Source organism: Bactrocera neohumeralis, unplaced genomic scaffold (genome assembly GCF_024586455.1).
Source record: "Bactrocera neohumeralis isolate Rockhampton unplaced genomic scaffold, APGP_CSIRO_Bneo_wtdbg2-racon-allhic-juicebox.fasta_v2 cluster11, whole genome shotgun sequence".
Classification (NCBI taxonomy): Eukaryota; Metazoa; Arthropoda; class Insecta; order Diptera; family Tephritidae; genus Bactrocera; species Bactrocera neohumeralis.
Genome location: NW_026089624.1, coordinates 15683364 through 15700108, shown reverse-complemented (window position 1 = coordinate 15700108; position 16745 = coordinate 15683364). Strand labels below are relative to the sequence as shown.

The 16745-nt window shown below is 40.1% G+C and overlaps 2 protein-coding genes across 13 annotated transcripts in view; one reads left to right on the top strand and one right to left on the bottom strand.

Annotated features, from left to right (window-relative positions):
• Nucleotides 1-16745, bottom strand: part of LOC126766148 (uncharacterized) — an 897272-nt gene that overhangs the window by 826221 nt on the left and 54306 nt on the right. The window lies entirely within an intron of this gene.
• The window catches only part of LOC126766163 (synaptotagmin-7), a 96869-nt gene continuing 93852 nt past the window's right edge, over nucleotides 13729-16745 (top strand). For 10 of the 12 annotated variants that reach the window (XM_050484052.1, XM_050484054.1, XM_050484048.1 and 7 more), the window contains exons 1-2: nucleotides 13734-13813; nucleotides 13913-14215. In XM_050484052.1, coding sequence (XP_050340009.1) covers nucleotides 13928-14215 — 288 coding nt within the window. In that variant the 5' untranslated portion in view covers nucleotides 13734-13813; nucleotides 13913-13927. Of the gene's footprint in view, nucleotides 13814-13912; nucleotides 14216-16745 lie in introns of all 12 variants that reach the window. The other 2 variants (XM_050484056.1, XM_050484055.1) reach the window with 1 other exon arrangement.

The window sequence follows — 16745 nt, the reverse complement described above, 5'->3', positions numbered from 1 at the left end:
TTTTATCAATTACTTCTTAATTTGTGTACTGGAAAGTGAAAGAATCAAATGGAATTTAAATTGTATTATATGGAAATAATTGAATTGTGATTGTAGTCCGATGTCGCTCATTTTCACACTGTGAAATAGAAGTAATGAAAGAATATCACATACTAAATTTAGTTGAAATCGGTATTTCGGGTCCCGAGATATGATAATTTGTCAAAAAGTGGGCGGTGCCACGCCCATTGTCCAATATTCAGACCAGCTCCGTTGGAGCCCCCTTATACCATCTATATACCACCCGTCTTGAAAATGTATCAGGATTTCAGTATTTATATAAAAAAAAATTAAATAAAGCATTACTCATTTTATGCAAGTGACCAACCTAATTCAACGCGCTTTTTTTTAAGAAGGGCAAAGATGGGGAAAATGTTTAAGCTTATATGTTCAGTAGAAACGTTGTAGTTTAGTAAAAAAATAAGTTATAGCTAAACCTCCCCGACCCTATAACAAACACACCAATTTCTAAAAAAGTAAATTTATTTTTGTTTTTTCGATGATTCATTGTTTTCCCAAAAAAAAAATGAAATAATACATTATTTAAATAAATCTTTATATTATTAATATGAAAAAAATACCATGTTGTTCAGAAGCTATAAAAAATATCTTCCACAATTCACTTAACGCATCTCCAAAAATCATTTGCAATTTCGAGAATAACAGAGAGTATTGCGAATAAGGACGTGCGTACTGAACGAAGACTAGGTTCTGACAACTTGTGTAGAAATATTGTGGGATGAAGGTCAAATATTTTAACAGGTTTATTGTAGTACGGTTATTTCTTCTTCTGTATTGGCGTAGACAACGCTTACGCGATTAAAGCCGAGTTAACAACAGCGCGCCAGTCGTTTCTTCTTTTCGCTACGTGGCGCCAATTGCATATTCCAAGCGAAGCCGGGTCCTTCTCCACCTGGTCGTTCCAAGGGAGTGGAGGTCTTCCTCTTCCTCTGCTTCCCCCGGCAGATACTGAGCCGACTACTTTCAGAGCTGGAATGTTTTCGTCCACTCGGACTACATCACCTAACCAACGTAGCCTCTGTCTTTAAATTCGCTGGCCAACGCGCAAAGCGCCATAAATCTTTCGCAGAACTTTTCTCTCGAAAACTCGCAAAGTCGACTCATCAGTTATCGTCATCGTCCAAGCCTCTGCACCATATAGCAGGACGGGAATTATGAGTGACTTTTAGAGTTTGGCTTTTGTTCGTCGAGAGAGGACTTTACTTTTCAATTGCCTACTCAGTCCGAAGTAGCACCTGTGGGCAAGAGCAATCCTGCGTTGGATTTCCAGGCTGACATTGTTGGTGGTGTTAATACTGGTTCCTAAATAGACGAAATTATCTACAACTTCGAAGTTATGACTGTCAACAGTGACGTGAGAGCCAAGTCGCGAGTGCGACGACTGTTTGTTTGATGACAGGAGATATTTCGTTTTGCCCTCGTTCACTGCCAGACCCATTTGCTTTGCTTCCTTGTCCAGTCTGGAGAAAGCAGAACTAACGGCGTGGGTGTTGATGCCGATGATATCAATATCAGCACGAATTATTTTCTCCAGAAGAAAGTCGCGTTGTCTGAAACCCCGTTTGGTATCGGACGGCTCAGAGAGGTGTTCTCGATCCTGTCGGAGCTTTTGTTGTTGCTCAACGTCAGTTTACACAGCCGTTTTAGTTTTGCGAGGATACCAAATTCAGACATCGCGGCATAAAGGCATTTCCTTTTTGTGCTGTCGAAAGCAGCTTTCAAATCGACGAAGAGTTGATGTGTGTCGATTTTCTCTTCACGCGTTTTTTCCTAGATTTGGCGCATGGTGAATATCTGGTCGGTTGTTGATTTGCAAAGTCTAAAGCCACACTTATAAGGTCCAATCAGTTTGTTGATGGTGGGCTTTAGTCTTTCACACAATACACTCTATAGAAAATTGTACTATTATTGAGGGGTTTCTCTTTTTGTGGATTGGTCAGAGCACACTTAAATTTCAATCGTTGGTCATGCTTTCGTCCGACCACATTGCACAAAGAAGCTGATGCATGCTCCTTATTAGTTCTTCGCCGCCGTGAATGAATAACTAGACCGGCAATCCATCGGTCCCCGCCGCTTGGTTGTTCTTCATACGGGTGACTGCTATTCGAACTTCTTCACGGTCGGGAAATGGAACGTCTGCTCCATCGTCATCTGTTGGGGAATCGGGTTCGCCGTCTCCTGGCGTTATGCAATCACTGCCATTCAGCAGGCTGGAGAAGTGTTCCCTCCACAATTTTAGTATGCTCTGGGAATCAGTTACTAGGTCACCGCCTTGGGTTCTACAAAAGTATTCTCCGGTCTTGAAACCTTCAGTTAGCCGCCGCATCTTTTTGTAGAATTTTCGAGCATTACCCTTGTCGGCCAGGTTGTCAAGCTCTTCATACTCACGCATTTCGGCCTCTCTTTTTTCTGTCTGCAATTGCGTCTTGCTTCCCTCTTCAACTCTCGATATCTATCGCATCCCGCACATGTCGTCGATCGTAACGTTGCGCGGTAGGCGGCCTGTTTTCTCTCCGCTGCAACACGGCACCCCTCGTCGTACCAGCTGTTATTTTGCGTTTTACGGAAACCAATGATTTCGGATGCAGCTGTACGTAAGGAGTTTGAAATGTCGTTCAACAGTTCTCTTATACCGAGTTCTTGACGAGTGCTCTCAGAGAGCACGAGTGCAAGTCGAGTAGAAAATCGTTCTGCTCTCTGTTGTGGTTACAGCTTCTCGACGTCGAACCTTCCTTGTGGTTACGGTAAGCGCGTGTATTTTACAGAGGTAAACGACATTGCTAGCCAGCCAACGACGAAATATAAAATAAATAATAAAATTTGGCGATGGTTGGAATATTATTGCCCGATTTCAGTGTGCCCGCTCCACAAAGAACGGAAAAGCTATCCACTAAATTGGACAGAGAGTTTGGTTACACTGTTACTTTGAGAATTCAAGAGAGTTCAAAAAGGGTCCCTTTAGTACCCAAGAAAAGACAATTTTTTTATTTATAACAAACCTCTGGCGGAGGAGAAGCTTTTTTTTTGGTTGCGTTGACTGTTAGGTCTTCCGGAAAGCCGCAACCTTGCAAAGTGGTCACAGAGCCGCAGCTTTAGTTTTTAACTTGAAACCCAATGGTGGTGTGTTTGTTATACTGATGCATAACCCGGACGCGCCCAGGCTGTGCAATGGTACTAGGTTACGTATCACAAAGCTGAGACGGCAAGTCGTCCATACCACCATTCTTACTGGAGAGGCCAAAGAAGAGACGGTATTGAAACCCAGAATCTCTATAGTACCCATAATCTAACCCATCCAGTTCAAACGCCTACAATTTTCTTTTACAAGTGGCTTTCTACAGTCTTTCAGGAAGCTAGCATCATGATAAAAATATTGTTAAATTGGTAATCTACTTTTTTTTTAATACGTAAATCACTTAAATATCTTATCATATACGTAAAATATGTCACGGTATCGATACACATACACATAGGCTTCTTGTGATACAGAAAAACAGTGCAGCCCGAGAGCAGAAGAGAATGCGTCTTACGCCTTATGTCTAATCATATGCTAATGGTTTCTTCAACATTCATAGAATGTAATTGCAAAATCGATGGCTAAAACCTAGATACCACTACACACTATTTGATCTACACAAACTTGAACGTTGCCGTTTCTTCTTCTTTACTGGCATAGAGAGCGCTTACGCGGTTATAGCCGAGCTAACAACAGCGCGCCACTCGTTTCTTCTTTTTGCGAAGCGAAGCCAGGTCCTTCTCCACCTGCTCATTCCAAAGGAGTGGAGGTGCTACTCTTCCTCTGCCTCCTTCGGCGGGTGCTTCGTCGAAAACTTTCAGAACAGGAGAGTTTTCGCCCCAGGACGACATGACCTAGCCAGCGTAACCGCTGTACTTCAATTCGCTTAACTCGTTCGCTGATGTCAATGTCGTCGAATATCTCATGCAGCTCATGGTTCCATTGAACACGGTATTCGCCGTGGCCAATGGGCAAAGGACCATAAATCTTCCACAGAACCTTTCTTTCGAAAACTCGTACCGCCGACTCATCAGAATTTGTCATCGAAACATATAGCAGAACGGGGATTATGATTGACTTGTAGAGTTTGGTCTGTGTTCGTGGAGAGAGGACTTTACTCTCAATTACCTACTAAGTATGAAGTAGCTCCTGTTGGAAAGAGTTATTTTACGTGGCTTTTCAAACCTGATATTGTTATTGGTGTCAATAGAGGTTTCTACGTAGAAGAAGTTATCTAAGACGTCGCTTTAATTACTGTCAACAGTCTAGTGAGAGCCAAGTCGCGAATGCCACGACTGTTTGTTTGATGACAGGAGATATATTCCCACGTTCACTACCAGACCCATCAGCTTCGCTTCCGTATCCATTCTGGAGAAAGCAGCATTAACGGCGCGGATTTTGAGGCCTATGATATCAATATCATCGGCGTACGCCAGCAGCTGTACACTTTTATAGTTAATTGTACCACCTCGATTAAGCTCTGCAGCTCGAATTATTTTCTCCATCAATAGATTGAAAATAATAAACAAGTAACGACTAATGAACTTGCCAAAAATTAAGAAAGAAAAAAGTGTAGAATTCATCAAACTAGAAGCCAAATCAAACTGTTTCAAATTGTTTCACAAAACATCCCCACGGATAGCTGGGACCCAATTCTGGTTAATATATGCACCGCAGCATTACCAAAAAAATCGTTACTTTTGTGGGAGCAATCTCTGTCATGAAGAAGAAAATGTCCAATGTGGCAATAAATGAATTTTTTGACTATACAATAGGAAATAGCTGAAAGAGTAGAGGAAAAAATAAGTCTGACAAATAAAAATTCAGCACCAAAATCGAAGCTTCAATAGACCCCAAGCTGGAAGCAATAAAAATTTAAACAAAAGCTTTTACGAAACACAAACGTAAGCATCCGAACAAAGAAAACAAACGTCATGTGAACTACGTAAAAGAGGGTATAAACTTATATCTTGCTAGAAGTTTAGAAATTTAAAAGTTAACGAACGAAATAATTTTGTCAGGTCAAGAAGACTTTGCACAAATTGCCGGTCACTTGCGCATACATATACAAATTGCAAACGCAAATTTAAAGCCACAATTCTCCAATACTCCACAAATTGGTATAAAATAAAGTCCGACTTACCTCTGACAGTCCCTATATTAAAAGGACATACAACTTTTCGGCCCCGCAGGTTGGCTTTCGCCAATAATAAAAAAAAAAATAGTTATGAAGAAATCCTAGCGCGGTGGCGGTGTGCTACTTGCTAAATTAGTGCCTACGCACTTAAATATTAGCTATAATAAAATTTTCCGAAAAGTTGAATAATATTCGCATCTACATATGCGCTCCCCACATTGGTGATTAATGGGAATCAGCTATACAAAGCATTAATTAATTATGAAGAATTCTCTACTTCAGGGCTAAGCAGTACCCATTCTAGCCATATCTGACCCAGGCGTGAAGTTACTATCCTTTATAAGCCGATAACACAGAAAAGGCAAATTTATATAAAACCACAAATAACAATTCTATCAAGAAAGCGAAAGCAAATACATACCAAATATGTTTAAAACCAAAGCCGTTTTTAGTATTTAGAGGTATTCTGCGCCGTTGGGAACTCTACCAGAAGTACTCCGAAATACATGCAATCGCATATATGGTACATACGTGTAATACTAGGCAAAATATTTGCCCAGGGACCCCAGTATGTTTAAATGAGTTATGCCTCCAACACTCTATCCCGAAAAAGGTGTCGCAACCTAGCAGAATTCACCTTACCTGAGAAGAGCTTTTCTTCTTCTTTACTGGCGTCAACAAGTTTAGCCGAGTTTACAACAGCGCGCCAGTAGTTCCTTCTTTTCGCTACGTGGCGCCAAATGGAGATTCCAAGCGTAGCCAGGTTCTTAAACACCTGGTCCTTCCAACGGAGTGGAGGTCTTCCTCTTCCAGTGCTTCTCCCGGAAAGTACTGCGAGTGTCATCGTCCATCGGACGATATGACCTAGCCAGCGTAGCCGCTGTCTTTAAATTCGCTGAACTATATCAATGTCGTCGTATATCTCGTACAGCTCATCGTTCCATCGAATGCGATATTCGCAAAGGACCATAAATCTTTCGCAGAACTTTTCTCTCCAAAACTCGCAACGTCGACTCATCAGTTGTTGTCATAGTCCAAGCCTCTGCACCATACAGCAGGACGGGAATTATGAGTGACTTATAGAGTTTGTTTTTTGTTTGTCGAGAGAGGACTTTGCTTTTCAATTGCCTACTCAGTCCGAAGTAGCAGCTGTTGGCAAGAGTTATCCTGCGTTGGATTTCGAGGCTGACATTGTTGGTGGTGTTTACACTGGTTCCAAGATAGACGAAATTATCTACAACTTCGAATTTATGACTGTCAACAGTGACGTGAGTGCCAAGTCGCGAGAGCGACGACTGTTTGTTTGATGACGGGAGATATTTCGTCTTGCCCTCGTTCACCACCAAGTCCCATTTGCTTCGCTGCCTTATCCATTCTGAAGAAAGCAGAACTAATGGCGCGATCTTTAAGTTATTTTATGTTGGATTTCGAGACTTAAATTTTTGTTGGTGTTGATACTGATTCCAAGATAGACGAAATCGGCATACGCCAGCAGTTGTACACTCTTATAGTTTATTGTACCTTATCTGTTAAGTTCTGCAGCTCGAATTAGTTTCTACAAAGGTAGATTGAAGGAGTCACACGAAAGGGAGTATCCTCGTCTGCAACCTCGTTTGGTACCGCATGGCTCGGATAGGTCCTTCCTTCCTGATGGTGCTTTTGGTATTGCTCAACGTCAGTTTACACAACCGTATTAGTTTTGCGCGGCATAAAGGCAGTTCCTTTTCTTGCTGTCAAAATTTATTTAAAATAAAATTTTGCACTAATACGAGTAATTTCTTTAAAGTGTGCCAGCTTTTGACCAAAAATTGTTTAAATCCAACCAAAACTGTTGAAGAGCAATAATGGTCAATGTGTAAGATATATGATTGAAATTCAGTGATAATCCTCCTCTGACAATGGTATGTCTGTATGCCAAAAATTGGTCGAATCGGACCAATACTTCCCTGAACTCCCATTTTCCTAATATAAAGGTTTCCAAAATTCATTCAACATGGTTTCCCCAGTAGGATTACTCCACAATATATTTTGATCTAAAGAATGCAATCGGACACTATTTTAGTGATGAAATTTTATTTTTTATTTAAATTTAATGAAAATTTTAACACCAAGAAATGACATCATCATTTATCACCATAGTCACTCGTTTCTTCCTCTTCACCGTCTTCTTACTCTTGCTCGATTTGTGTCGACTGCTCTAAGAAGAGAGATATATCGGTTATATCCTCATCAATTTCGAATCAATCTTCATCTGTTGCATTTGATTCAATGTTCGTGCAAGATTGGCCTTGACAATTGGTACATACCGGTGCATAATACAATCCAGCTTTTCTGCACCCTCAATAGTTTGTGCAGCCTTTTTTGCAATTACAAAAAATTTTATTGAGTAATTTTTTTGGAGCAGGTGGCAGTAAAGTCCGGATTGGCTCCAAATTATTATTCATCAATTTTCAGCACAATCTTTAGGATTTTGATCATTGCCTAGCCACACTTGCACTTGGTAGAACACACGAAATAAATGTTGATAAGCAGAAGCAGATGTTGGAGGGAGACAAGATAACTCCACTCTCTTATTGTTTATTGTATTTTTCACGAAACTCAAATATCTATACTTGTCTAGCGATTCCATTTTTTGGAGCTCCATACATTTTTAAATACTTTTGCGTTATTAATCAAGTCTTCACGTTTTTCAAACAAAAATTTGAAAATCGCTGATGTCGTATCGCAGCCAGTTATTACGTGAAGGAGTAATATATGAGGCTGAGATTTTGGATATGCAGTTAAACTTTGTGAAGACTATATTTTTGTTTGAACTTGAGCTCTCCCAAGCTTTAAAAAGTAAATGATTTTATCACTAAGTGCAGTTAATATTATTAACAAATCTACAGCTTTTCCAACAACGATAGTTGGATTGGTGAGACTGAATTGTTCAATCATCTTAATCAAACGAGATTTATTGCGAGTATTAGCAAGAAACTGCTGTGGGTTTGTCGGAACAGTCATTGATCGATCAAAAACGATATCCGACGATGAAGATGTTTGTTTAGCTCGACGACGTTGCTCTGCAGCTTTGATATTTTGTGTATAATCAGTGTAACAGTCAAATATTGTAGTAACGTTGTGACCAAAGTGTCTACGAACATACTGAAGATATCTGTGCAAAATATCCTCAAATGTGTTCTCTCGATCCCACACGACACGATGAACAGGTATCCTCCATCGATGATGAAGGTAGCATTTGCACTTTCGATATCAATGTTCACACATTCAAAGCAATCATAAATGACTGACCGTTGTGTCTTACGCATTCCAATTGCATCAAAGAGCGATAAAGTGTAAGGGGCTAATTCGAACTCGAAGAATTTTTCAAGCTCATCTTCAAATGGCTTCGTAATACTCATGCGTTGAAATAATAATACAGGATCTATTGGGATCTTCTCATCATGAATCTTCATGGTACTGTTCACAGATAATAGAGGTAGTACAATACCCACTTCACTAGCATTATGGCAATTGATTTTATCATCCCCGACGACTCCATTATCAATGGACATGATTTTGTTCAATTCAGGAAAAGGATTATGTGATGAAAACCCTTCACGAATTTTCCTGATGTCTCCAGTATCTCTCTTTACGTGGGAATCTCTTGCATCGACATGCTGATCTGTTGTCCATTTTTACATCCGCTAAATTTTCCAATCTATCACACACAGGATTCATTGCATGCATGCCATAAATCCATTTACTTATAACGCTCTCTTGCGGACTTCTTCCTCGAGCAACACCTCTATCTGTTTTCATTGACTTAATCATCGATTGCTCAATGACCATATCCGTTGAAGTTTCACAACTCAATTTATCAGAACGTCTAATTGTGAAGAATACCCGTGTATATCTCTCGAAAACCTCAGGATCATCAATCAAGCTTTCCAATTGTAGCATTTCTTGGAGAAAAAATGTAATTGTGCAGATTTGGCATAAGGAAGAGGTCCTGATGTGTGGAAGTAAGGAATCATTTCTCGAATGCTATTCAAATGAGCTTTCCAATCTCCCATACGCTCAGCTCTTATAAACTCCTTAGCAATTGATACCATGTAAAAATATTGCGTCCACAATTTTGCAGTTGGTCCACATTGTGCATATGCTTCAGCCATCTCATCGCCATTCTCAATATCAACGTACGAAATTGTGTTATTTATAATAAGGTCTACAGTATCTTGTAGATTAGCATGCATCTCGTCATCGATGACAAATTTCTTCTGATATTATTGTTGCTAAAGTGAGATGGAGTAATGTGTTTGCTCTAACTGCTCTTGCATAAGCATGACCATTCAACATTTTGTCGAATGAATTTGTGGCATAAATCAAAGAAAGCACCTCTTGTGGCATAAAAGCATAATATGACCAATTCCTCCAAAAACAGACTTGAGTAAACCTCAAAGTCTTACTACGATCTTCGATACCTCAGATCCCTAAGGTGATGCTGATACGATTTCTCGAGCTTTTGCATACAAAGGCTAATCAAAAGTAATGATGCATACATCGTGATTATAACGTTTTGCATTTTCCAAAGCACAGAGTAAAGTTGTGTAAATAGTATTTAGCTACTCGCTGGTTGATGAATAAAAGGTAAACAGAGAATTTCAGACTTTGAAATATCCATGATATTACTCATTAAATGTTCAATCTAACCGTTCCAACCAGGTAATAGTAAATTTTCCATTTTCCATACAACCACAAAACATCAATTTTTTTAAGTAAAGGTACTGCTGTGCTACTTTCATAATCAAAATTTTTTGACCTGTTTTACTGTACCCGACTGCGCCATCATTTTGTTAGACTTTTATCGGTACACGAGCTCTTGCTGCAAAATCTTTCGCTGAAAGGACTTTGTTTACTCGTGATATGGGATTTGCGGCTATAACTGCTGCCTTTGGAGTTATAATTTGAATGATACCCATTATGTGGAGCGTGTTATGACCACTTAGAGTATGTAGATTGATGTCAGCATTGTCTGCAGCATATTGAATAATTGTTCCAGTATCTGGTGGTAGAATATAAGGTGGACGATGAAGAACTGCTGCTGCCTCATACATCATTGTTTCATTATGCACACAAACCAAAACATGAAAAAATTTGAATGAGACGTTTTGATCCAAACAGTCGATAAAAAAACACTGAGAGACGCAATTGTAACCGTGATTTGAAAGGCCTAGGCCGAACAGCAGACACAATACAGTAGCTGGCATTTGTACATATTAATTTCAAGTGTTCCAATTTACATAGTTTAATTTTCGAAATTATTTGCTGTAACAAATAAGTCAAAGATTCTGGAATATCCCTATTGATATCTTTGAACATCTGAGTAGGTGGAGGATAATTATCAGTGTCAAACACTATCGACGATTGCTGCAGATGCTTCAAGTATTCTTAACTGCTCTTCCTTTTCATTTTGCTTCTTATTCTCATACCAAGCTTTGCTGAGGACGTCATGCTGTTTGTCGATGAAGCAAATGAATGTTGAACTTCCCAATTTCTCAGTTATAATGATTCTATACCACACTTTAACTTGAGTTTTGACTTAATTGCTCTATTATCGACCGAAGGTTCTTTGCAAATATCTTTCAATTCATGTATTGAAAATTAACAATCATCATGATTTTCAATAAATGCAAATATTTCTTTCATCGCTGAAGTATTAGAATCACTTTTAGGACCACCGATTTTACTTCCACTTACAGCTTTCATCTGTAGTACTAGATTCCAGCATAAGAAGATTCAACAAGCTACCTGGCTGTCTCTGGATCGAAAAACTACCAACCAGATCGATCATGTTGTGATGGACGGAAGACACGTCTCCAGTGTTTTAGATGTGCGTGCGCTCCGAGGTCCTAACATCGACTCGGACCACTATCTTGTTGCAGCTAAGATTCGCACCCGCCTCTGTGCAGCAAAAATTGCACGTCAACAAACAGAAGGAAGGTTCGACGTCGAGAAGCTGCAATCACAACAGACAGCCGACGGATTGGTAACCCGGCTTGCACTGCTCTTGATGATATTGATATCATCGGCCTCAACACCCGCGCCGTTAGTTCTGCTTTCTCTTGCCAACAGGTGTTACTTCGGACTGAGTAGGCAATTGAGAAGCAAAGTCCTCTCTCGACAAACAAAAACCAAACTCTATAAGTCACTCATAATTTCCGTCCTGCTATATGGTGCAGAGTCTTGGACGATGTCAACAACGGATGAGTCGACGTTGCGAGTTTTCGAGAGAAAAGTTCTGCGAAAGATTTATGGTCGTTAGCCACGGCGAATACCGCATTCGATGGAACGATGAGCTGTACGAGATATACGACGACATCGACATAGCTCAGCGAATTAAAAGACAGCGGCTACGCTGGCTAGGTCATGTTGTCCGGATGGACGAAAACACTCCAGCTCTGAAAGTATTCGACGCAGTACCCGCCGGGGAATCAGAGGAAGAGGAGAGAAGACCTCCACTTCATTGGAAGGACCAAGTGGAGAAGGACCTGTCTTCGCTTGGAATATCCAATTGGCGCCACGTAGCGAAAAGAAGAAACGACTGGCGCGCCGTTGTTAACTCGGCTATAATCGCGTAAGCGGTGTCTACGCCAATTAAGAAGAAGAAGAATGGTTTTCAAAAACGAAGTGTAACTATCACTGTCATATTTAGCCTCATCTGCAACTAAATCATATCCATACTGCACGACGCGGTTAAAAAATATAATATAATTCACAAACACGTCTATTCACTACGAAAAACCGTTCAAAACTGACTGCATTTACTACAGTTATGTTCTTCTGGAAAAACAGTATACGCTGGTTTCGACCCAAAAAATGGAGTTGCAGGCAGATGTTTCTCAAGGCCAAATCGTATGTTTACGAATTTGACGATCTAACTCATCCCATATGTTTTCGATGTGGTTTATGTCCGGGGATTGGGGAGGTGGGTGGAGCACTTTTGGGACAATTTTAAAGAAGCCACTCTTGCACTAACCGTGACTTATGTTTCGGTAAATTTGAACGATCTAAAATACCAAGTTTTCTGCGCTACATTTTAAATTGGTTTTGGATATTAGTATACGATTCTCTTTCATTATCCCATCATTAAAAACTAGTTTTCCGACCCCTTTTGCGACCATACACCCTCACACCATAACGTGACCGTTACCATACATTACTGTGGTTTTCGCCATATTTTGACACGTCCATCCGACCCAAAGACGTTATATTTGCTCATATCGGCAAATAAAACGTCACCACCACCAATTTTATGGTTTAGAAATATATTTCTTGGCGAAGTTTAGACGTGCTTGTCTATTTTTTGGTAGCACCAAAGTCTTACGTAGCGCAATTCGGTCATTAAAACCCCTAGCATTAAGGGTTCTTCTGATAGTAGATGACGAAACCTCTTTACCAAATTCTTCCGCAATCTCTGTGGCAATTTTTGTTGCACTTAAGCGTGGGTTTGTCTTTATTTTTCGTTCGACTGCCTTCTGCTCTCTCTCACTGAGCTCCTTAGGCTTACCGTGTTGTTTTAGCAAATTTTCTCTTCCTTCATTTTTGAAACTCTGAATAATACCTCGCACTATATTGACTTTCATATTGGTCATTTCTGCAATTTTTTTATAAGTTTCTCCATTTTTGTGATGAAGAACTACCAACTGGATTTGTTCCAGAACTCTTTCCTTTGCGTTCCATTGGAATTTTCTGTCTGAAATCAAACTATTTGAAGCATTTCTAGTTTAGAGTTAATGTTTGTTTATAATACTTGAAAAAAAATTTCTCATAAAATCACTTTTAGCTCACTTTTTACACACATAAACTCCAAGCGCCGGGAAAAACCGAATAATAACCATAATAATAAACATTCCAATGTTGCATTTTACAGAGTGATTCAAATACTCCAAGAAAGTCATGAATAAAAAGTATGGTCATAATTTTAGTTTTCGAAAAAAAATTGACGCATTTAAATAATACCTATATTTAAAAATATAGAGACATTAAATTAAAGAAAACTAAAACCGAATATTAATGACTCTGACTGTATACTAAGGTTACATTGCATCGAAATGATCAGGATAACGATTAACTATTCCTTACTAGTTCAGAAACCTTGTGTTTTAATGAAATCATACAAAAATTCAAATATTACTCTAAGTATTAATTCTGCAATATATAATTTGATCGTAATAAATGTTGAGTGTGTAAATTAAAATGCCTGGAATTAAGTATTTTGTTGGACCAGTCAGCGTACTTATGTATTACAAATAATGAAGTACAAGTTGCTTAAAATTAGGAAAAAAAACTGTTTTGTTGCTTTGCCACGGAAATATAGGTTTTTTTTTTATGACAACAGCGATGACAGCTAATATTTAAAACACACAGAAAGTACCTATGGTTTCTCCGAAACTTGTAACTTTTGAATTGTATTTGTATACTTAATATCACTATTTGAAATAATTTTGTTTTTTTTTTTTTTTGTTTTTTGTAGAACGGCAGCACAGGCTCAAAATAAGACTGTAATCGGCTCAAATTCGAGTGGTGGCACTGAAAGTGGCGGTGTTAAGGATGGCACAGTAACTACTTTTAATTTTTTTTTAATCTAACGTTTTAATAAAAAAAAAATACAAATTTATATATACAAATAAATATATTTTTATTCTATATCACCCCAGAATAAGAGTATTTCTATGACCGACATGTATATCGACAATTCAGAACCCAGTGAGAATGTTGGTCAAATACACTTTTCTTTGGAATACGACTTCCAGAATACAACACTCATCCTAAAAGTCTTGCAAGGAAAAGAGCTACCAGCTAAAGACTTAAGCGGCACTTCGGATCCATACGTACGTGTTACATTGCTTCCCGATAAGAAACATCGCTTGGAGACAAAAATCAAGAGACGCACATTGAATCCACGTTGGAACGAAACATTTTATTTTGAAGGATTCCCCATACAAAAACTACAATCTAGGGTAAGCATATATGGCATACATGTGGTCCACATATTGAGGGTTCACACGTTAAGACTTTTGCTGCCTCAACTCGTAACTTCTAGGCGAGGGGCAATGAGAAAGACGAAGTATTGCTTGTCCTTCGGCAACATGTTTTACATTCTTGTTCATAACAATTCGCTGTTACGTATATACTCAAAAATTATAAAAAATATATATTCATAGTACATAGTATGGTACATTGACACCCATCAAAAAGATAAATAGATAGAAAATGGTATTTGTGTACAACGAACTAAGCAAGTAAGATTTCTTCAAGCTACACAAAATGGTGTTACTTCTTCTCCTTAATTGGCGTAGACAGCGCGCCAGTCGTTTCTTCTTTTCGCTACGTGGCGTCAATCGGATATTCCATGCGTAGCCAGGCCCGGCGGGTTTGGCGTCGAATACTTTCAGAGCTGGAGTGTTTTCGTCCATTCAGACAACCTAGCCAGTGTAGCCGCAGTCTTTTAATTCCCTGAACTATGTCAATGTTGTCATAAATCCCATACAGCTCATCGTTCCATCGAATGCGATATTCGCCCTGGCCAAAGCGCTAAGGACCGTAAATCCTCCGCAGAACTTTTCCCTTGAAAACTCGCAACGTCAACTCATCAGTTGTTGTCATCGTCCAAGCTTCTGCACCAAATAGCAGGACGGGAATTGTGAGTTACATAAAGAGATTTGCTTTGTGTCGTCGAAAGAGAACTTTACTTCTCAATTGCCTGCTTAGTGCGAAGTAGCACCTGTTGGCAATAGATATCCAGTGTTGGATTTCGAGGCCCCGTTGTTGTTGGTGTTGAACCTGATTCCTAAATAGGCGAAATTATCTGAAAATTCGTAGTTATGACTGTCAACAGTGACATGAGTGTCAAGTCGCGAGTGCCACGACTGTTTGTTTGATGACAGAAGATTTTTCGTTTTGTCTTCGTTCACTGCCAGACCCATTTGCTTTGTTTCCTTGTCTAGTCTGTAGAAAGCAGAACTAACGGCGCGGGTGTTGAGGCCAATGATATCAATATCATCGGCATACGCCAACAGCTGTACACTCTTATAAAAGATTGTACCTGCTCAATTAAGTTCTGCAGCTCGAACTATTTTCTCCAGCAGCAGGTTAAAGAAGTCGCACGATAGGTAGTCGCCTTGTCTGAAAGCTCGTTTGGTATCGAACGGCTCGGAGAGGTCCTTCCCGATCCTGACGGAGCTCTTCGTGTTAGTCAATGTCAGTTTACACAGCCGTCTGAGTTTTGCGGGAATACCAAATTCAGACATCGCGGCATAAAGGCAGCTCATTTTCGTGCTGTCGAAAGCAGCTTTGATATCGACGAAGAGGTCGTGTGTGTCGATTCTCCTTTCACGGATCTTTTCCAAGACTTGGCGCATGGTGAATATCTGGTCGGTTGTTGATTTTCCAGGTCTAAGGCCACACTGATAAGGTCCAATCAGTTTGTTGACGGTGGGCTTTAATCTTTCACACAATACGTTCCATAGAACCATATACGCGATGTTGAGGAGGCTTATCCCACGGTAGTTGGCGCAGATTGTGGGGTCTCCCTTTTTATGGATTGGGCATAGCACACTTAAATTCCAATCGTTGGGCATGCTTTCGTCAGACCATATTTTACAAGAAGCCGATGTATGCTCCTTATCAGTTCTTCGCCGCCGTGTTTGAATAGCTCAGCCGACAATCCGTCGGCCCTCGTCGCTTTGTTGTTCTTCAGACGGGTAATTGCTTTTCCAACTTCTTCATGGTCGGGCACTGGAATGTCTGCTTCATCGTCATTGATTGCGGAATCGGGTTCTCCTTCTCCTTGTGTTGTGCGTTCACTGCCATTCAGCCGGCTGGAGAAGTGTTCCCTCCATACTTTAAATATGGTCTGGGCATCAGTGGCTAGATCACCTTTGGGGGTTCTACAAGAGTATGCTCTGGTCTTGAAACCTTCTGTAAGACGCCGCTTTTTTCGTAGAATTTTCGAGCATTACCCCTGTCGGCCAGCTTATCAAGCTCTTCATACTCACGCATTTCGACCTCTTTCGTTTTTTGTCTGCAAATGCGTCTCGCTTCCCTCTTCAACTCTTGGTATCTATCCCATCCCGCACGTGTTGCAGTCGATCGTAACGTTGCGCGCTTTCTCTCTGCTGCAACACGGCACTCCTCGTCGTACCAGCTGTTCTTTGGCATTTTCGTAAAACCAATGGTTTCGATTGGGTATGGGGCTTGAAATTCCGTCCCACAGTTTCCTTATACCGAGTTGTTGACTAGTGCTCTCAGAGAACAGGAGTGCAAGTCGAGTAGAAAATCGTTCGGCTATCTGTTATGATTGCAGCTTATCAACGTCGAACCTTCCTTGTGTTTGTTGGCCTGCGTTTTTTGCTGCACAGAGACGGGTGCAAATTTTGGCTGCAATAAGATAGTGGTCCGAGTCGATGTTAGGACTTCGGTAGTGCCACAAATACCTTCTTTGCCCATCCTGGCGTTAAAGTCGCCAAGCACGATTTATATCGTGGCGGG